This window comes from Pinus tabuliformis, chromosome 6 (assembly GCF_031772625.1).
Source record: "Pinus tabuliformis cultivar Carrire ecotype Pingquan chromosome 6, CPIR1, whole genome shotgun sequence".
In the NCBI taxonomy this organism is placed as follows: Eukaryota; Viridiplantae; Streptophyta; class Pinopsida; order Pinales; family Pinaceae; genus Pinus; species Pinus tabuliformis.
The window spans coordinates 607,148,453-607,171,872 of NC_142292.1; the positions used below are offsets into that span (position 1 = coordinate 607,148,453).

Genomic DNA, 23,420 nt, shown 5'->3' on the forward strand with positions numbered 1-23,420 from the left:
GTTAGGTAAAGTGTGTTTCTTTACTATGTACTTTGGTAACTTACAATCCGACGGTCACGATATGTTCTAGACATTAAGTGATCCGACGGTTCATTCTCTCCTCGGTATCACCGACACTTGATCCGTGGCTTAACAACCGATTAGTCCATGATCTCTATTTAAAAAGCAGGGTGGGTCATTTGTAGTGTGACCGTTTATGAGAGAAGCTTATGTAAATTTTCTTTCGTTTATTAATAAATTGCCTGAAGTGGTCGCGTTGGCTCAGGCTGTGCACTGTTTCCCACTTTGAGGGTTTTAACCACCTCAAGAATATTGGTGTATTGATCTGTGATCTGTTTGTGAGCGGTGTCCTTTGGTGCTCTATCTGAGGAACTTACCTTGTAAATTCCCACAAAGAACGAGATTATCTTCTCTGAAGATGAGATATATTTTGTCCCCAAATTTATGCTCAAGGAGAAGCTCTCTAGAACTACATGTGACAAATCAGTTGAGGTCACTCTAGAAACTCACCCTCAATTCAAGGATTGTACAACAGTTTATATGTAACATATTGTTGGTGAAAATAGGGGCCATAAGGGAGAGCAGATTGTAGTAGCAAATTCCTCCATAAACGTAAAGGGAAGAAGCATGGGTCATACTGGTTATAAAGAGCACTTCAAGGGACGTGAAAAAGGTACGTAGCAACAAAAATGGTAAGCAACAATGTTATAAAGAATGCAAAGTTTGTTGTTTTATGTAAAATCCACTACTTGGCAGCAGAAGCTATTGATTTTCTGTAAAGGCCTCAAGCCCTTGGACTACGTGCCAAGTTTTGTTACAAAACATTCACCACATCCAATGCTCACAATATTGTTGCAAATCATCTTGGGGTGACCAAATTATAGGAAGGGAAGATCTGCTTCATGGGAATAAAGTGATCTTCAGTCCACCTCGAAGTCAAGAAGTTACTATGAAGGCTGCCAAACCATTCCTATCAAAGACAAAAAATTGTAAGATTGCAGGGAAATATATTGCCATTCAACCCTCACAGGTAAATGGGCCTTTCACCTACACAGAGCTGAATTTTTTTAATGGCCAGTCATGCTTAGGAGACGGCACTCTAAAATACAAAAAGGGGTCCCTTTCAAGGGAAGAGGAGACAAAAGCAAAGCATGGATAGCTTGTGGAAATTATTGTAAGGGTTCTACTACCAAAGGGGGTGACCAACTACCTATAAATTTTTTCTAAAGATTGTTGCTATGCCAAGCAGGAACATCATCTGAGATGGGACTTAATTCAACAGCAACACACAACTGCATCTTTTGCCCAAAATTCACCTATGATGCGACAAGTGGAAACAACAGTTATGCCATGATGATGTTCCCCGCTAGCATGTTAATTACCGACTACAAAATCTAAGGAAAAATTTGTAAAAATTGAAGAGGAGTTTTCAATTTTGGAAGAGAAAATTTTGAAGCACCCAAATCTATCGTTGCTTGGGGACAAGCAATGTCGGGAAGGGGGATTTGGAATGTCCCCGATGGATTAATTACCCCAAAGGACGAAGTAGCCTATGAATCCCCATAGGCTATAGTCTTTGATAAAGGGGAAAACCCCAATTACCCAATGTTTGGGTAACATGGGGTAAGTTTTGGGGCAACTAGAGCAAAAAGCCCAAAGTTGGAGGTTGCCATGAACCCCTCTCAATTAATTAAGGAGGAGAAACACCCACAAGGAAATCTATAAATACAAGGGAGTTAGAATCATTTTTATCATCATTGAGTTGGATTGATTTGTCTCTGTTTTTCTTTGACCCTGAGGCTCTCGAGGTTTTAACACCCCTCTCTCTACTTTGACTAATTTCAGTGGAGGTGATCCCACCTAACCTAGTCACCCTTCTTCTTATTCTGACACAAGTCATGGGAGCAGTTTTAGATTGAAGAAATTGAAGATTTTATCTGATCCTGGCACAGGTTATTCTTGAGCAGCTCAGGTCTAATCTGAAGTAGTTTTCGGTGGTCAAATGAAGTCCTTCATGTGGCCTCTCTTGGAGCAAAGGTCAACCGAAGTATCCTTTATTCACAAACCCCCCTGATCTCAAACAACGAGGCTTTGACTCGGTTTGGAGGTTTGTCTGAGTATTAATCTATCTAAGGAGGACCCGCATTAGGGCACTCAAGTTCGAAGTCCACTAAATAATTTGTGGCTCTACTTACTCATTCACGAGCACGCACTTTTGGACAACAAAAGGTAGCAAGATATATCTCTACAGCCTGGTCGAAACAGTGGATCTGGACCAGCGTCCAAGCTTTCAAGGGCTGTGGACTAGTTTCTGAACACAACACCAAATTCCTTCTAGACACAGTGGACTTGTATTTGGGCCCTCTTAGGGCCGCAATTCACTACAGGAAAGCATTCAAGCATCTCTGGTTGTGATTGATTGTTGAAAAGCTATGTTGCAGGAAACGTGGGGGTAGTGTTCATTTCGTACGCATTTCGGGCCAGAAACATGGAAACGCATCCCAGATGGCCTTGAAACATGTTTCCGGCTATACAGACACATTTCCATCTTGGGAAGCGTGCCCATATGGCCAGAAACATGTTTCAAGGCCGTCTAGCACGTCGTACAACGTGTTTCCACTTAAAATTGTCTTTTTTTTTTCTTTTCACCTTTTTACTTTAATATTTTGTTATTTAACTAATTCGTAGATGTTCCTAGAGGTTTCTCTCAAGTTATAAAAAGAAGTTCACCTCATTCCCTCATCACACAAATTGGGCAAGTCACTTCACTTGGAAAAGGGCGATTTTAGCAAGGAGAAAAAAGGAAGAGAGCAGTGATTTCAGCAAGTGCAATTTCAACAGTGAGCAATAGAGATTTCAAAAGCAAGTGAGAGAAATTTCACAAGCAAATTCGGAGCGGGGAGTTTCTATCTACGACATTCTTGGTTTTTGGCACAGCTACAACCATTCTTCTCTGTTGTTTTGTGGCATTCTGGAGTAGCTTCAGCTTCAACCAATGTTTTAAAACTCCGACTCCGACTTAGAAACAGTCGAGGGTCGACTCCGACTCCAACTCGGTATCGACTCGATCGATTTGATTTCAATGACTCGATCGTTGTAAAAAATACATTAAATATTTATTTTTTATAAAAAACATAATTTTAAATATTTTCATTCATGTTTCTAAACACAAAGCTTTAGAATATAGAGAGAAGACAACATATGATCAAAGTAGGCTCATCAATATATCCATTATATCAAAATGGCACCCAATGCACTGACCAATACAAAGTTCATACTTAGCCACCAATGCCAGGATTCTTTTCTGCCTCAACCTAAGGACAATCACTTTAGCCACCAATGCCAGGATTCTTTTCTGCCTCAGCCTAAGGACAATAACTAGACTACAACAACAATAATACCAATTCTCTGCCCCTAATGAAGTCTCAAAACCCTTGATTTAATTCTGGTCAAGCTCCAAAACAATCAGAGGTAAATATATATTTATTAGTCCATTGCCAAAATGTTTGCCTTTTTAGAAACATTGTTGGCTCAATGCATTGTTTCAGTTTTCTAATTCATGCCACTAGGATAACCATACTTCGGCCTTGTAATTTTCAAAACTTTCTCACAGCAACAGATTACTTTAGGGCTATAAATATGCAATAAACAACAACCCAACCATTCATATGTAGGAGGCGGAACAACTTTTGACAAATGTGCTTTAGGATTTTTGTCAAAGAGCCGAGTCGGCCGAGTTGTTACCGAGTCAGACGAGTCATTACCGAATCGGCCGAGTTGTTACCAAGTCGACCGAGTCAATGACTGGCTTGGTAACAACCCGGCCAGTTGTTCTGTTTCCGCCACCGAGCCAACCCGACCAAGCATTGGCTCGGTCTGACTTGGCCGAGTCGATTCCGACTCGGCCATTTTTTAAAACAATGGCTCCAACAAACTAATTTCAGTAACAAGTATTCATTTTCTTAGTTTTTTCCCAATATTTTTTGTATTTTAATTTTTTTGATGGTTTACGCTTCCAAAAATGTTAAAAACGTTTTTTCTTTACAGATTTGTTTTTTTAATTTTATTTGCAGCGACGGCTTCCAACCAAGGTGTTAAAATTTCACAGCTCAAGGATGAGTTTCGATTGAACCACCTATAGTAAAATTTCATTTCTAACAATTCTAATATGACTTTCCAAAAATAGTAAGTCACATCTCAATTTGGAAGTGACTTTCCAAAAATAGAAAGTCATGTCTAAATGATCGAGGATGATCTCGACATATGGAATCCACTTTAAAATCAAATCAATCATGATTATACAAGTCAAGGATTAATATTTTTATCCTTACTAGTATTATTATTATAATGATATTATTATTTATAAAATAGTCTAAAGTCATTCACCTTAAATGGATCAATAAAAATGAATTTCCTCATGGAATAAGTAAATTAAATTGAAAATCTCTTACTTAGCAAATCGAACCTCTCTCTTGGAATAAAATATTAACTCGACACTTAAGAGAATGTAACTCTCCCTCACTAATTCAATGTATGGCAAAAAGTTTAACTCCTCTTCATTAAATGCACTTGTAATTCCTTTGTTCAATTCGATTTGTAACTCTCGCCAAATATTCTCTCGCGTCTAAGTGTTTCTCTCTCCCTCCCTAATTCAAATTGTAACTCCTCAAGACAAGTGTAACTTTCTCTCTATTCTTGGGATGAGTTACACTTCTCCTCAATTAACTCTTCCCTCACGGAATTCAATTCTCCTATTATTGGCTCAATGCATGAATTCATTTTGTAACTCCTCTCATTTCTCATCTATTTAAGCAAAAGCAAATAAGAGTTGAGAGTAGCATATTCATTGTTAAAAATGAGAGCTAGTAATGAGTGTGTGCAAGAGAAGTGTGAGAGCAAGTGAAGAGTAAGAGCAAGGGCAGAGCTGGAGCAAGTGTGAAGGACAAGATCTTATCAATAGAAGGAGATCTTCAAGCAAAGAGCAAGAGCACTTCAGCTGCAAGTTGATCAGACATTGGTGACTTTATTCATTCTCATTCTCTCTCTCTCTCTGTACTCTGCTAAATAATTATGGAAATCTAATAGAAGAATAATCATTTGGGTTTTCCCCTTGTGGGTTTTGCCCTGGTCATTGGACTTAACTCTCGGTACTTTATATTTGTGTTTAGTTGCCTTCATATGATCCTTAAGTTTATGTTCTATCTACAATTGCTGATCTGAAAAGTTTTGAAGAATAAATTTGCATTCAAAGTAATTGTAACAGCATAGAACATTCAGTTTTCTGCGAAGTACATTCAGTTTTCTGCAAAGCGCATTAAGCTTTCTACAAAGTACATTCAGTTACATTTAGTTTTTTGCATAGAACTTTCAAGTTTCTACAAAGAATTTTTAAATATTTGCATAGAACTTTCAAGTTTCTACAAAAAAAATTAAATATCTACATAGAACTTTCAGATTTTTAACACAAGGTACATGTTTAGCCCCCAAGCCTAATAAGAGGGTTGAGTATTACCCTCTTTGGAGGCATGTTCAAAAGCTTCAAGATGTGGAGGTGGAGGCTCATGGGAATGGCAATGTAATCATTGCAGTAACACATATAAGGGCTCCTACCCAAGAGTGAAGGCGTACTTTTTGAATGGAGGAGGATAGGAGGTTGTAAGATGCCCAAAAACAACAGACCCAATGGAAAGGAGGCCATATTAAAGAGCGCAAGATGAGGGTGATCGACTTAAAAGAAGGCATGATGAGCTTATTAATGCTACTCCTCAAGCTCCAAACACTAAGCCAAGGATTTTGGTTGAAGTAAGGAAGAGGAATGCAACTCAATAACAACAACTACCACCATCCAAATATACCAAAGGTGCATCTCCTTCAATTCAAGAGAGCAAAATTGCTAAATTGGTGAATGTGCAGGGAAGAGAAGAAGTTGATTCGGGAGTGGCTAGGTGCATCTTTGTGTGTGGCCTTCTTGCAGTAATCCTTGCAATGTTATCCTTGCAATAACTCGTATAAGGGCTCCTACCCATGAGTGAAGGTGTATTCTTTGCATGGAGGAGGATAGGAGGTTGTAGGTTGCCCAAAAACAGTAGACCAAATGGCAAGGAGGCCATATTAAAGAGAGCAATATGAGGGTGATCGACTTAAAAGAAGGCATGATGAGCTTATTAATGCTACTCCTCAAGCTCCAAACACTAAGCCAAGGATTTTGGTTGAAATAAAGAAGAGGAAAGCATCTCGATAACAACAACGACCACCATCCAAAAATACCAAAGGGGAATCTCCTTCAATTCAAGAGAGCAAAATTGCTAAATTGGTGAATGTGCAGGGGAGAGAAGAAGTTGATTCGGGAGTGGCTAGGTGCACCTTTGTGTGTGGTATCCTCGCAGTAACTCATATAAGGGCTCCTACCCAAGAGTGAAGGTGTATTTTTTGCATGGAGGAGGATAGGAGGTTGTAGGTTGCCCAAAAACAGCAGACCCAATGGCAAGGAGGCCATATGAAAGAGAACAAGATGAGGGTGATCGACTTAAAAGAAGGCATGCTGAGCTTAGTAATGTTACTCCTCAAGCTCCAAAAACTGAGCCAAGGATTGTGGTTGAAGTAAGGAAGAGGAATGCAGCTCGATAACAACAACCCACCATCCAAATATACCAAAGGGGCATCTCCTTCAATTCAAGAGAGCAAAGTTGCTAAATTGGTGAATGTGCAGGGGAGAGAAGAAGTTGATTCGGGAGTGGCTAGGTGCATCTTTGTGTGTGGTATCCCATTCAATGTTGTTTGGTCTCCTCACTGGCAAGATATGATAAGGGCAATTAAAAAAGCTCTTGTTGTTGAAATATGTCGTAGCTATGGTCGGCATTTTTCATCAAATTATAAAGGAGAATTTCATTCTTTGTCACCATAAGTCAGCGCATTTGATGGATGACAAGTCGACCCTACTAGGGCTAATTAGCTCTCACACAACCATTATGAAAAGGGCATCGATCACTCTCATTTCGGCCATCACAAGCTCAGCGATTTGGTCCACAATTACAAGTGAATTCAACCTTCATTTCAAGAGTGCGAAGAAGACTTCAAGTATAATTTTGACAGCAGTTTGGTTCATCTAAAAGCACTCGTGCTACAATGACAAGGGATCATTTATTACCTCTGTTTTGAAACTTCTATTTGGGCTGAAAAGTGCAAAATTAAGCCCGCTCTCTCTTGTCACATATCTCTTTAGTTGACCAGGACTTTTCTTGACATTTCTTCTCCACAATTCGTTGGGTATTACAATGAAGACTTTGGCCCCTCTGTTGCAGTTACCTCAAGCCTAGTTTTAGCCTCCTTGTGCAAATCAGTCTATTGCACAGAAGTGACATCTCTCTCATTTTTTATCAAGACTTTGGCAGGTACTTTGTTGGGATTTGTTGGAACATTTGATGTACTATTGATAGACAAAATCTCTCTCAAAAGGAAAGAATTTTGGGTTTTCCCGGGAGTGGGTTTTGCCCTGGCTGTGAGCCTAATCTTGGAGTCTCTTATCTCTTACTTTTATCTACTATTTATTGTCTATTGTGATCTCTATTTACTACTCTTATTGAAGAATCATTGGTTGAAATTTTCCATGTATATCTACTTGATGAATGAATAACGAAGTAACTATTAATAAAAGTAGTTATCAAATTTGAAAACTATTTTGGTCATTGCTCTACTAGAATCTCAACATGGTATCAGAGTTGTTGTGAAGGAAAAGAGTAGAGAGATCATCTTGAAGAGCATTGAAGATCACCTTAAAGAGAATTTAAAGGTTTTTAAGGTTTTGTCTTATACTTTCACCATGAATTCCTCATCCATGATGACCAAAAGCAAGCTTGAAGGAGCTACTAATTACAGGGCATGGAAGGCAAGAGTTGAGATCATTCTTGAAAGGAACAAAGTCTTGGGAATTGTCACAAGTAAAGTCATTAAACCATCTGATCAAGCAGGAAAGGAAAATTATCATGAAGATGATATTTTGGCAAGAAGTATTTTGTTGGATTATGTTAGGGATCACTTGATTCCTTATGTTCTTGAACATATGTACGTTAAGGCTATGTACGATGTTATCATTGGATTGTTTACGATCAACAATGTGAATCAATCTATCAATCTAAGACGTCAACTTCATAACATCAAGATGACAAAGAATGACACTATAGCATCATATTTTGTCAAGATATCTCAAATTAGAGACCAACTCAAAGCCATTGATGAAGAAGTTTCTGATAAGGAATTGGTAGTGGTTACTTTGGGTGGTCTCCTTAGATCTTGGAGCTCATTTGCTTCTAGTATTAGCAAAAGGGAGAATGCTCCAACCTTGGACAAGTTATGGGCAACATGCACTCAAGAAGAGTCAAGACTCTACTCTAGAGGAAACATTTAAGATCCTATTATTGAAGCATTTGCTACTCATGCTAAGGTCAACAAGAAGAAGAAACCAAATTTTGGCAATTCCAAAGAAGTGTTGGTAGAAGACAAGATCCTAAATCTGCTTCAAGAAAGGCTTTTTCCTCTCATAGAACACCTCCATCTCCCTCTCTAGATAGAAGACATAGAAGAGATGATAGAGATAGAATAGATGGAAGAGATAGTAGATAGAAAAGAGATTTGTCAAATATTCAATGTTTTTGTTGATATGCTTATGGTCATTATCAAATCCAATGTCCTCGAAGGAACCGAAGAGATGGCTATGAAAGAGATGATGATCAGACAAGAAGTAAAAGGCATCATGCATTTATTGTTGATCTAGATGAATCATCTTCAAAGAGGATGCATAAAAGAAGTGAATTTGAATCCAAACAATCATTTATTTTTTCTCTTACAGGTTCTACTAAAAAATGTGATGAAATTTGGCTTGTTGACAATGGTGGCTCTAGGCACGTGACTTGAAATCGTGATTATCTATCTGAATTACTTGAAAAGAAGTTCTCTCAAAAGGTCGAACTTGGATACAATGGAAAATATGAAGTCAAGGGCATCGGTACGTCATCTTTTCAGCTGGAATCCGGAGGTAATGTATCTATTAACAATATGAAGTCGAGGGCATTGGTACGTCATCTTTTCAATTGGAATCCGGAGTTAATGTATCTATTAACAATATTCTATACGTTCCTGGTTTAAAGAAGAATTTGTTGTCCATATCTTCTCTTGAAGACAAAGGGTATAAAGTTTCTTTTGTTGATGGACAACTTCTAGTATGGAAGAAGAATTCATCTTTTGAATCTCCTAAGGTTATTGGGGTACGAATTGGAGGACTATAGCGTCTCCTTGGTCATTCATTCCAAGCACTCTCTCACAACTCTACAGAACTTAGTGAAGTTTGGCATAGAAGGTATGGCTCATATGCACTACAAAGCTTTGGGAAGATTGAAAGATTTCGTTAAAGGTGTACCTAAACTTAAGACAGATCATGACAGAGCATGCAAAGGATGTGCTCTTGGGAAGAATGTTAAAGGAAGATGCTCAAGCAGTGATAGTAGATCTAATGGAATATTGGATCTGATACATTTTGATGTTTGTGGGCCCATGTTTGACAAAACCTTGGGTGGATGTTTATATTATGTATCTTTTATTGATGACTATTCTCGCAAAACCTGGATCTATCTTCTCAAGACCAAGGATCAAGTGTTTGAAAATTTTCGTGAATTCAAAGCACAAGTTGAAAATGCTACAAGGAGAAGAACTAAAACTCTAAGGTCTAACAACGGTGGGGAGTATGTATCAAATGAATTGAGTGATTTCTGCAGGGATGTTGGAATTAAGAGGGAGTTGATAGTTCCCTACTACCTCAAACAAAATGGAACTACCGAAAGAAATAATAGAACTATAATGGAAGTTGTCAAAGCTATGCTCCATGATCAAAAGTTGTCGATGTTTCTTTGGGGTGAAACTGCAAGGACTGTTGTCTACAATCAAAATAGATTCCCACATTGAGTCTTGGATTATAAGAGTCCTGAAGAGCACTTAACAGTTGAGAGACCCAATGTTGAACATTTAAGAATCTTTGGTTGTCCAGATTTTATTCATGTTCCCAAAGAGAAAAGGATCATGACGGACTATGCAGAGGATGTGCTCTTGGGAAGAATGTTAAAGGAAGATGCTCAAGCAGTGATAGTAGATCTAATGGAATATTGGATCTTATACATTCTGATGTTTGTGGGCCCATGCCTAACAAAACCTTGGGTGGATGTTTATATTATGTATCTTTTATTGATGACTATTCTCGCAAAACCTGGATCTATCTTCTCAAGACCAAGGATCAAGTGTTTGAAAATTTTCGTGAATTCAAAGCACAAGTTGAAAATGCTACAAGGAGAAGAATTAAAACTCTAAGGTCTAACAATGGTGAGGAGTATGTATCAAATGACTTGATTGATTTCTGAAGGGATCCTGGAATTAAGAGGGAGTTGATAGTTCCCTACTACCTTGAACAAATGGAACTACTGAAAGAAGGAATAGAACTATAATGGAAGTTGTCAAAGTTATGCTTCATGATCAAGAGTTGTCGATGTTTCTTTGGGGTGAAGTTGCAAGGACTATTGTCTATGTTCAAAATAAATGTCCACATCGAGTCTTGGATTATAAGACTCCCGAAGAGGTCTTTATAGGTGAGAGACCCAGGTGTTGAACATTTAAGAATCTTTGGTTGTCCAATTTTTATTCATGTTCCCAAAGAGAAAAAGACTAAGTTGGAACCATCTGGAAGAAAGGGGACTTTTGTTGGATATAGTGAGAACTCAAAGGCCTTTAGGGTCTATAATCCAGGGCAACAGTATATTGAGACTTGCAGGGATGTTATATTTGATGAGGATGTTACATTCTGGAAATCCAAGGGTTCACACTTGGAATCTGATGATGAAGTACAAGTTGCTCCAAAGAATGTGGAACCAAAGCCCCAAGAACCTGTACCTATGAATGAAGACTCTCATGTAGAAGACATTGATCATGAACCTGTTGAATCTACAAAAGCTCCCATTCCTGAGACAAGAAACACCTCCTTGGTTAGAGAAAACTTTGAAGGAAGTTGAAGGTCATGTTGTTGCTCGTGGGACTTTCAAGGAAAGCAAGAAACCAAAGAAGTATTCTGGTTATACAACCTTGATGTGCAAGATCATTGAATTCGAGCCATCCTCTTCTGAAGAAGCAGTTGAAGAGCATGTACGAAAAGAACCAATGACTGAAGAGTATCAATCCATATTGAAAAATGATGTTTGGGAGATTGTGCCAAGACCCAAGGATATATCTATTGTGTCTTCAAAATGGATTTACAAGATAAAACATGTTGCTGATGGAAGTGTGGAAAAATACAAGGCTAGGTTCATGGCTCCTGGATTCTCCGAGAAAGAGGGAGAGGATTATAAAGACACATTTGCTCCCATTACCAGGCATACATCTATTAGATTTGTTATTGCTCTTGCATCTAGTGCAGGTTGGAAGTTGCATCAAATGAATGTCAAAACAGCGTTTTTGAACAGAGTCATTGAACAAGAAGTTTACATTGAACAACCTCACGGATTTGAGGTCCACATTAGAGAGACACATGTTTGCAAATTGAAGAAGGCCTTGTATGGCCTGAAGTAGGCCCAGCATGCTTGGTACGCTCGTATTGATAGTTATCTATTTAGTCTGGGCTTCAAGAAAACCATTGTTGATACAAATCTATATTTCAAAGTTGTTGTTGGTGAGCCCTTGATATTGTTGTTGTATGTAGACGATTTGTTTTTTACAGGAGCAGAAGTATTGATTGTTCAATGTAAGAGGGAGTTGGTTTCCAAATTTGAGATGAAAGATCTTGGCCTCATGCATTACTACTTGGGATTGGAAATTTGGCAAAGACCTGATGGGATCTTTGTGGGCCAAGGGAAGTACATTATTTCGATTCTTCAGAGATTTGGTATGATGGACTGTAAGTCCATGGACACTCCTACAATGACAAACTTGAAGAAGATCCGGGACAATGAAACAGAATTGTTTAATCCTACTATATATCGAAGATTGATTGGCTCGTTGAATTATCTTGTGAACTCCAAGCCAGATATTTGTTGTGTAGTTAATACATGGAGTCAATTCTTGGTAGAGCCTCGTCGTGTACACTGGGTTGCAGCAAAACACATTTGAAGGTATTTGAGAGGCACCATTGAGTATGGTTTGATGTATGTTTCTGTTGGTGAATGGCAATTGTATGGTTTTACTGATGTTGATTAGGCTCTTAGCTCTACTTATAGATAAAGCACCTCTAGATATTGTTTTAGCCTAGGCTCCGCTATGGTTTCTTGGTCTAGCAGGAAGCAGACCTCTATTGCTTTGAGTATAGTTGAAGCTTAATGCATTGCTACTAATGTTGCCTGTTGTGAGGCTATATGGTTTGGAAAATTGTTCTCTGATTTATTTGAGCAAATGTTGGGGCCAACTATCATATATTGTGACAACCATAGTTGTGTCAAGCTATTTGATAACCCAATGTTCTATGACAGATCAAAACATATTGAAATCAAGTACCACTACATCTAGAATATTGTTTAGAGAGGAGTTGTGAGGCTTGAATATCTTCCTACTGATGGACAGGTTGTTGATGTACTTACGAAGTCATTGTCTCAGATGAAGTTTGACTATTTTAGAGAGCAACTTGGGGTTGTTGAGAATCCCTCTCTGAGGGGGAGGGATGTTGGAGAATATAACTAGATTTGGTCTTCATATAATGTATTTGAGTCATCTTGTAATGTACTTGTCAAAAGAATAAAGAAAAGAATTTTTATTATTATTATTGTGACTTATTAAAGCATGGGTTTCATGCTTGAGTCACCATGTTTTATGTCAAAGTCCCCGTTGAGGACTTCTAGGATTTATTCCGAGTCAATATCGTCATTGTACTTTTAAAGAGACCCTTCTTGGGCTTTTGAATCATAAAAAAAGGTTAAGTATTGAGTCAAATATAATTTATGTATCCTCCACACCAAGTCAGCCTAGAAGAGATCAAGTTGGCCTAAGGACACTAATTCGACCTCACATGGAGCCTATAAATACAAGCAAGTCGGATTTATTTGGAGCACTTGATCTCAAGCAAGTTCGATATCTCTAAGGAAGTTGGGAAGTTTGAAGTCTTAAGTCGGGAAGCCAAAGGAAGTGCAAGTTGGGTGGAGTCTAAGGAGAAGAAGAAAAACAAAATTTTGGTGCCTCTCTCTCTCTCTCTGTTTCGTGCCCTAGATTGGGAGATCGAAGTCTTCCAAGTTTCACTAGTGCCGGAAGTCGTTGCCTAATCGAAGTTGTTGGAAAGGAGGTCGACAATATGGGAGGTTGACTTGGTGTGGAGGGAAGGTCTGGTCTTTGTCTTGGGTGAAGAGTCTCAAAGAATACTATTGAAAGGAAGAATTTACTTGACTCGGTTTTCCCCTCAAGGGGGCTTTTGCCCTACCAGAGTACCTACATTTAGTGTCCATTGTTTTATGTGTTGTTGCTTTGGTAATTGCTTGATGAATTAAAAGAAAGAAGATATAAAGAATCGTAATAACAAATCAAGAACATCACAAGTAATTATCAAGAATAAGAAAATATTTTTGCCTTTCTGATTTTCTAACATGGTTTCAGAGCTTTGGTGAAGAAAGAAGAAAAAGGCAGTCTCAAGCACTTGATCAAGGAACCATTCAAAGGATTATCTCCGGGAAGGAGTCTACTATATTCAAGGAAGATGTCTAACACAATCAAGGGAAAGAACAAACTTGAAGGAGCCTCAAACTATAGGTCTTGGAAGAATAGGATTGACCTCATCCTTAAAAAGAACAAGGTACTAGACTTGGTCAAAGGAAAAGTAAAGAAGCCTACAGATGACTCCAGTGATGCTGACAAAGTTAAATTCAGGGAACTAGAATTGGTAGAAGGAATAAAGGACAACCTTGTCCCATTCATAGCCAACATCAATCATGCTCAAGAAATTTACGAAGCCTTGTCAAAGTTATTCACTATTAAGAACATTAGTCAAGTAGCAAGTTTGAAAAACGAGTTGAGGACCACAAAGATGACTAAAGAAGACATTGTGGTCTCCTTCTTTGTGAAGATAGCAAGAACCAGGGATGGTCTTTTGGCCATTGATGAAATTGTTCCAGACAAAGAACTCGTGATCACTGCTCTACTAGGATTGGCACCTACTTGGGGTGCATTTTCTGTAGGACTTAACAATTGGAAGGAAGCTCCCACTTTTGAAGAACTATGGACTGCCTACAGTAAAGAAGAATTGAAGATCTCTCTAGTTGCTAATCCTAAATGAGTATCAAATGCCTACATTTCTCAACATAAAGGAAAGAAATCAAAAGGACCAAGGAAGAAAGTTGACATGTCCAAGGTAGAATGCTATCAATGTCATAAGAAGGGTCACTACAAGAGTGATTGTCCCGACAATCCAAGAAACAAGAAGAGAGAAAGAGATCAAGCCAACATTGTTGAAGAAGGAGACCCAAAGAAAGTCAAACCCGAAGAATCTGACATAAGGGACTTACACTACTAAGTCCTTTGCTTTTAGTCTTAGTTATTCTATTTTATATTTTTTGATATTTAGAATTTATAGGTTTTAACATGTTTTTGGAAAAGACATTTTCTTTTGTTTTATAAGTTTATAGGTATCCCTCAAGCTTTGGAGGGAGCCCCCAACAACTCCCAAAGATAAGTATCTCATTTCCTTTCAGTTTTTGGTTTCATGTACTCATTTAGTTTTGATTATATTAAATATTAATCATCATTCTCCCTCTATTGTCTTGATTAGGAAAACATCTGCTATATTCTCAAGGAGTATGAAAGAGGACCTCTCAAGACAAGGTTTGTCAAGGAACAAAGGTATGCTTTCAAACAATGATTTCTTTATAATAAATGTTTATTCATTTGACAATATATAACTAACATTGTTGTGACTAGCTATAGTGATTCATATTGATTCTTATTTTGGGTGATTCATATTGATTCTTATTTTGGGTGATTCATCACTTGATAAATCTACCCCACTCCTATTCTTAACTTATGTTATAGAACCCTAGACAGGTTCTTTGGAAAACCCTAACCTAAGGGTATACTAATGTGAATGTCTGAAACCCTAAACTGCATAGGGATATTGAAAAATGTTATTTGAAGTTTTATTGATGATGTCATGTTTAGGATTTTGGAATGATCAAGAAAACCTAACTTGTTAGGGTTAAATGATAAAGTCTAAAATCCTGAACCTTTGGAATATTGGTAATTTTGGGTTTGCTACATTCCTATATTGAAACCCTAACTCGTTAAGGTTTGGTGGAATGTATAAGCAAGACCCTTATAATGTATTAGAATTCATTTCCTTGATATATTTATGTTTGTCTGATCAAACCCTAGTCTAATCAAGTTTGTTGTATGTCTCACTCTTATTGATATTTGTGAAGTTGGGTTTGACCAACACGTGATATGAAATGCCTATGCATGGTGATGAAATCCTAGATGTATGAGTTGACCTATTTGTCGGAGGTCATGAATCCTAGGGTTTGGAAACAAGCTCTAGTCAAAGTTTGATGTTCTAGGATGATGTTGTTTGGTAAATCTAAGGTATTGCAGCTAAACCCTAATAGTAGTTAAATTCTCTAGTGTGTATCTAAGATCTATTTATATAATGATTGTTGAGATTGTGAAAATGAAATTCTAGGGTTTTGGAGTTAAACCTTAGTAGAAATGAAAATCTTTGATGTATGATGACAATATGATGATTTGAGATTTGTGTAAGATTGTTGAAATCTGAGTTTTAGTTGTGATTGATGTTTGATTGAAAAATCTAGGATTTGCAACTAACCCTAGTGGAAGTTGGTCATGTTAATGACTAAGCTATGATTTGTTTTGATTGATTCTTTTGATTGAAATCTAGGATTTGTATGAATCCGTAGTGGAAAGTTTACGAATTCTGAAAGTTGTTAGATGCCTCGTAGATCTATATTTGTTTGAATTGCTTCTAGGGTTTGCTATATGTTGTAGTAAGGTATGTCACGCCTCTGAAAGAAATATTGAAAACCTAGATGGAATGAAATTTGTTATGAAGTAGTCTAGGGTTTATGACAAAGTCCCTAGCAAGATGTCGAAGAGTATATGTCTCTTGTTTGTAATTAAGTTTGGGTATCTAATATGTATAAAGTTGAAATGCTTTTGTGATTCTAATATGGCTAACTTCATGCTTCTACAGATTTGGATGTGCTTGCTATCTAAGTTGCGCAGGTACACAATCTTCAATATGGTGAAGATGTTCGTTGATGTGATAAGCATGATGGGGATGATGATAACTCTGATGAAATGGTTGGAAGCCCCGAAAGATTCTTCGATGACGAAAAGAAGAAGCTAATCTCCTCGAGTTAAGAGGGAGCTTGAATGAAGAAAATCTCCCTAGGATAAGGGGATGTACAGAAATAATTAGATCCTCTCTAATTAAGAGGGAGTGACAGATATGGTTCTCTACTTCATGTGTCATGCACTAGAATAGGATTAATAGTCGTAATTTTTAGTGAAGGCCATGAGTGAGAGAAGGAAATTGGAGAATGCATTTTGAGATGTTGTTGGAAGAAGGAAACCTGGATCCGATAGAATAATATGTTGTTGCATGAGAAGTAGGAAAGGAAATTGTATAATTGAGGAATCTTCTGTCATAGATTCGATTGATAGTCCTACTATGAAAAGTTGAGAAGCAACATCAAGTTGTTTGAAAGACCCCAGAGGTTTGTATTTGTGTATGTACATGTGAAAGTATATTATTGATTGGGGTTGTGTTTGTACAGGTGAATCTCTCGAAAGTTTCGATAGCATCAATTTGATTGGGAGAGATTGGTCATCCTTGATCTGCTGGATCAAGGAGTGTTGAGGCTTTGTGAGTGAAGCATTGCCTGGGAGGACATCTAGCCGGCACTTTGTGTTGATGTCTAGGTCCCGAAGTCGGAAAGGTGGTGTTGATTATAGAACTCTGTTTTTTATACACACCTGGATCTTTGGGTTGGTGGTTAGCAAGTAAGCCTGATGGTTCCTAGAGCGGCTAAAAGCTTGAGTCCACCTTATTCCCACTTGGATAGATTGCCCTGGTCAGAAATCTAGTCTGTGGCATTGCAATGCCTAAATTGTTGAGAGACCAATGGATAGATTGCCCCGGTCAGGAATCTAGTCCATTGCATTGCAGTGCCTAAAGTTCTTCATGGTTCATATAGTTGAGATCTTCCTTGTACTTGTATATGATGAATACCTCCCTAGTTAAAAGGAAATGTTGGAAAATGTAACTAGGTTCGGTCTTCATTTAATGTATTTGAATCATCTTGTAATGTACTTGTCAAAAGAATAAAGAAAAGAATTTTTATTATTATTATTGTGACTTATTAAAGCATAGGTTTCATACTTGGATCACCATGTTTTAGGTCAAAGTCCCCATTAAGGACTTCATGGATTTATTCCGAGTCAATAGAGTCATTGTACTTTTGAAGAGACCGTTCTTGGGCTTTTGAATCATAAAAAAAGGTTAAGTATTGAGTCAAATATAATTTATGTATCCCTCCACACCAAGTCGGCCTAGAAGAGACCAAGTTGGCCTAAGGACACTAATTCGACCTCACATGGAACCTATAAATACAAGCAAGTCGAATTCATTTGGAGCACTTCATCTCAAGCAAGTTCGATATCTCTAAGCTGGGAAGTGCAAAGTCTGAAGTCGGGAAGCCAAAGGAAGTGCAAGTTGGGTGGAGTCTAAAGAGAAGAAGAAAAACGAAATTTTGGTGCCTCTCTCTCTCTGTTTCGTGCCCTATATTTGGAGATCGAAGTCTTCAAAGTTTCACTGATGCCGGAAGACGCTGCCTAGTCGAAGTTGCTGGAAAGGAGACCAAAACTCTGGGAGGCTGACTTGGTGTGGAGGGAAGGTCCGTCTTTGTCTAGGGTGAAGATTCTCAAAGAATACTATTGAAAATTAAGAATTTACTTAACTGGGTTTTCCCCTCAAGGGGGGTTTGGCCCTGGCATAGTGCCTACATCTGGTGTCCATTGTTTTATGTGTTGTTGCTTTGGTAATTGCTTGATGAACTAAAATAATGAAGATATAAAGAATCGTAATAACAAATCAAGAACATCACAAGTAATTATCAAGAATAAGAAAATATTTATGCCTTTCTGATTTTCTAACAAGGGAGCAGAGCACTCACTACATAGCATGATGAGTAGACCATCTCCCGTAGACTGTGTGCCGAAATACATTGTTGTTTGGGTGATGTGTTGATGATTCCTCATGTAGGTTGTGTGCCGAGAGACATTGTTGTCCGAGAGATGTGTTGATGATTCCTCCTATCGGCTGTGTCGAGAGATATCGTTGTCCGAGAGATGTGTTGATGATTCCTCCCGTAGGTAGTGTGCTGAGAGAGCATGTTGACCGAGAGATGCTTTGAGATGGATGTTATTTATCTTTCCTTATGTTGAGATCACAAGAGAGAAACTTGGATTGTGTTCTCTTCCTTGGGCTATGAGTCGAGAGACATATGGATTGGTCGGGAAGATGAATCTTGAGAGAGAATGAAAATCTACCTCCCTAGCTAAGAGGGAGTGTTGAAATATGTAGTAGCTATGATCAGCATTTTTCATCAAATTATAGAGGAGAATTTAGTTGTTTGTCACCACAAGTCGACTCATAACTAGCCCCACGAGTCGGCTCTTCTGATGGATGACAAGTCGGCCCTACTAGGGCTAATTAGCTCTCACACAACCACTATAACTAGGACATCAATCACTCTCATTTCGGCCATCACAAGCTTCAACAATTTGGTCTGCAATTACAAGTGAATTCGACCTTCATTTCAAGAGTGCGAAGAAGAATTCAAGTATACTTTTGACTGCAATTTGGTTTGTCTACAAGGGCTTGTGCAACACTGACAAGGGATCATTTGTTACCTCTGTTTTGACACTTCTATTTGGGCCAAAAAGTGCATAATCAAGCTTGCTCTCTCTTGTGACATATCTTTGAAGTTGACCAAGACTTTTCTTGACATTTCGTCGCCACAATTCATTGGGTATTACAGTGAAGACTTCGACCCCTCTGTTGCAGTTACCTCAGGACTAGTTTTGGCCTCCTTATGCAGATCAGTCTATTGGACAGAAGTGACATCTCTCTCATTTTTTATTAAGACTTTGATAGGTACTTTGTTGAGATTTGTTGGAACATTTGATGTACTATTGATGGATAGAATCTCTCTCTCATAAGGAAAGAATTTTGGGTTTTCCCCGAAGTGGGTTTTGCCCTGGCTGTGAGCCTAATCTTGGTGTCTCTTGTCTCTTATTTTTATTTATTGTCTACTGTGATCTCTATTTACTGCTCTTATTGAAGAATCATTGGTTGAAGTTTTTCATGTATATCTACTTGTTGATGAAAGAATAAAGAAGTAACTATCAATAGAAGTAGCTATCAAATTTGAAAAACTATTTTGGCCATTGCTCTACTAGAATCTCAACACAATTCAAGAGAGCAAAATAGTTAAATTGGTGAATGTGCAGGAGAGAGAAGAAGTTGATTCAGAGAGGCTATGTGCATCTTTGTGTGTCATATCCCATTCAATGTTGTTTGGTCTCCTTACTGGCAAGATATGATCAGGTCAAATAACAAAGCTCTTGCAGAGTACAAGGGACCCAAGTATGAAAAAATCAAAACTCAACTTCTCAAAAATGTGAAGGAGCTTGCGGACGATATCTTATCACCGGTTCGTTCTTCCTGGAGTGGCTATGGGGTTACCATACTCTCAGATGGATGGACAGATATGAGGCGTAGACTATTGATAAATATCATTGCCACTTCACCAAAAGGAGCAATGTTTGTAAAGGTCAAAGATTGTTCAAGAGAGGTGAAAGATGCACAGTTCATTGCTGATATTTTAATAAAATATATTGAACAAATAGGACCTAACAAAGTGGTGCAAGTTATCATGGATAATGCACCAATTTGCAAAGCTACAGGTTTAGTTATTGAGGGAACGTATAACCACACCTTTTGGATACCCTGAATTGTCCATAATCTGAATCTTATCTAAGAGGAGATCGCTTGTAAAGTTCTGTAGATGAGGCAACTCACAAGGGAAGCAAGGAAGATCGTTAAATTCATCACCAACCACCACCAATCTCAAGCAATATTTCAAGAGTACTACAAATTGGAGTTGTTGAAAGTTGTTGAGACAAGATATTCCTCAAACTTCCTAATGTTGCACCACCTTATTAAGGTTTAGCAACCATTAGTTTCTATGGTGGTGAGTCAACTTTGGGTTGAGTGGAAGACAGGTAGATTCAGAGCAAGGATATATGGTGCGTAGATTGTGCCTTGATGAGGAGTGGTGGAGCAAGATCAATTTCTTGCTAATTTCACAACCCCTGCATTTGAGTTTCTTCACAATGATGACACAAACCAACCTTTCTTAGGAGAGGTAAATGACGGCATAGATATAACGATTGAGAAAACTATGAAAATCATTTCACAGGAGTCTCCTCAACTTTTATTTGTTGATGCTCATTTTGCTAATTTAGTCAAGAAAATCATTGCTGATAGGTGGAACAATTTCAACACTCCATTGCACACTTTACCACATGTGAGTGTTTCCAACTCATCTACACAGGGAGGTGAAGAAAGAATTTTCCAGTTTTGTTGAAGCACCATGAGTCCAATAAGGTGGTGAATTTGTCATGCAGCAAATGGTTTACATTTGCAAAACCTTGTCATTCGTGTTCTTTCACAAGTGGGAATCTCTTCATCGGAAAAAAGGAATTGGAGCACCTATGGTTTTATTCATTTTGTGAAGCATAACAGGTTGGGTTCACAAAAGGAAAAGGATCTTGTTTATGTGCACTCCAACCTTCGCCTTGCATCTTGCAAGGATCCAGAACATAGCAGTTGTCCTTCTAATGAATGGGATGTGTATCCAAAAACTCCTGATTTGGAGCTCTCTCTTGTTGCCCTGAATATTAAGGACTGGGAACCTAGAAGTGGAAATGGCCCGTCATCTTTTCCCCTCCACCATCCACTGTTGAGCATGCTTCTTCTTCTATTTTTGACGAGGATTATGATGATGAGGATGAAGACTATTAGTCTTTATTGTTTACTAGATTAAGTTCATGTTTTATTTCTATGTATGTTCATTGTCCACAGTTTGATACTTGTTGATGTAGCATTGTACTTGCAGCCTCATATATAAAGGCTGATTTTTAATATATATGCATTAGTCTCGTTTATCAAGGTTGTTTTGGATATTACTACTTTCATTATGTAATCATTCATGAGTTAAGTGTCAAGCCATAATAAATCCAAGTTACAAAGTCTTAACAATGATCCAATATACTGTGCTTGACACTTAAGAGACAAACACTGAATGACATGAAGTAACAGCTTATAGCCTTGCAAAAAACTATTTTCAGTGGAAGTTATAGAACACATGGCCGTCAAAAACACAAAATAGTGGCCTAGAGCCACAATAAAGCTAAGTTACATAGTATTAATAATAATAGAGTCCACTAAGTATGGCACTTAAAACACTAAACACTGAATGATATAAACTAACAGCTCATAGCCTTGCATAAATTTATTTTCGGGAGAACGCATGGCTGTCAAGGACACAATATAGTGGCTTAAAGCCAACTTACAGAGTCTTGACAGTAATAGAGTGTCAGTGAGAATGGCACCTAAGTGATTAAAAACCGAATGACAAACTAACGAGAGGTAGCCTCGAATAAAACTATTTATGGAGCATACGTGGCTGTTAAAGACCCCGATAAGCATAAATCAGTTAGGTTTGCAGCGATGAGTTTGAAATTGCTTAGCCTTGCCACAGTTTTGTGTAGTGTCCTGAACGCCAGTTTTCTTTGTTTTAGGACTGAAATTATAGCATCGATAAGAACTTTTAAATAGAGTCTCTCTTGATATGCTCTGAAAGTGTAATTCAAAAGAACTTTCCAGGTAAAACGTTATACATCTAAAGCTCCAATGTAAGTTATAAAAAGATTTTCAGAACAAGACATTAGCATCTAAAAGCTCACTTCAACTCTTTACCTACATCGGTTACAAGCAATTTTTTAGGAACACCGAGGTAAGCATATTTGACTGGAAGACTAGCATATTTTGTGCAATTTATCAAAACAAGAACCATTAAAAGGCAGAGCATCCAAAAGTTCAGGCGTACCCGTGCACGGGCGGTAATTTCTGCAATGCATGGTCAGCGCCCACGGAGAGAGACGAGCTCTGAGATTTGTTCTCTGCTTTTTCCTCCCTCTTTACTTCATCACTTGTCGTTTCCTCCAAAGCCGAGCATGTTACAGGTTCTAATTTTTGTAATCTATCGTCATTGCCTAGGTAGAGATGCGAACTTTGAGCTCTGTTGGTCTTGCCCTCTCTCTTTACTTTAACCCCTGTCATTTCCTCGAAAGGAAAGCATGTTCCAAATTTCGCACTTGTATCTACGTTTCTGGCAAATTAGGGCTTGACCAGAGTAAATCTAAGCGAGATATGACAGAAAAGAAACTTGGCAAGCCAGAGAACTAAAAGCAACAGGGAACCTTATAATAAAAGCAATGGAGCTATAAATATATCTGGAGCAGCATGTGAAAGGTGAGGGAAGCAAATCCCTGCAAACCCAGGGAGAGTTTGAACAAACACAAACCAAGTTTGCCACGTCCTTTATTTAAAGACCTAGGGTTTTACGGCTGGCGAGACTACAGGACTCGAACTCGCAGAGCGAGCAGCTGAAATGCAGCGTAAGGCAAAAAGGTTTCGGACATTCGCAGCCGCATCTCGGTCATTTAACACAGAAAGTAGACCGGATTGCCAATAAATATACAGAGCTGCACTAAATTGCGAATCCTCTGTTGTTTCAAGGTAAAGACCGGTTCAGAAGGCTGCTGTGCTAATCGTTCTATCGTGAGGAAGGCTCGTTAATCTTTCAAATCTGCATAAGCGCCTTCTACCGGGTTATATTAAAATTCGGGCAGTTGAGATGAATCTAACGGCACAGGTGTCTCAAGTCTTTCCTTGCCGTCCGATTCAGCTCCGTGACTCGAGCCTCGTCACCACCGCCTTTTATAGGGTTAGGCGTCGTTGGCACGGGTTACACCATTTTTCTTCTTTAAAAGTTTGAATCTGAAACGGCCATTTTACGGGCTAGTCTAAGTTCGCCACCTCTAACACTGGTTCTGCCGGTGGAACCGGTGGATTTTCGGTGCAACGTGTTTAATTACATCAGCTTGGACCAAATCTTTCGGATAAAATGTAAATGTGTTATTATACACGTAATTAACAGTTATTATTAATTATTTTTAAAATGACATTTACTGCCCTGTAGCGAATGGTAAACCAGCGGTGACTATTTCTGTAAGTGCAATCTCGACTTTAGCTTTCCCATTTATTATGAAATTTT

The 23,420-nt window shown here is 38.3% G+C and overlaps 1 protein-coding gene across 2 annotated transcripts in view; it reads right to left on the reverse strand.

Moving 5' to 3' along the window:
• The window catches only part of LOC149260036 (transcription factor MYB3R-1-like), a 216,940-nt gene extending 193,858 nt beyond the window's left edge, over window positions 1–23,082 (reverse strand). Inside the window, exon 1 of one of the 2 annotated variants that reach the window (XM_089419608.1) lies at window positions 22,191–23,080. In XM_089419608.1, coding sequence (XP_089275734.1) covers window positions 22,191–22,423 — 233 coding nt within the window. In that variant the 5' untranslated portion in view covers window positions 22,424–23,080. Of the gene's footprint in view, window positions 1–22,190 lie in introns of both variants that reach the window. The other variant, XM_089419615.1, reaches the window with a different exon arrangement.
• Between the last annotated feature and the right edge of the window lie 338 nt (window positions 23,083–23,420).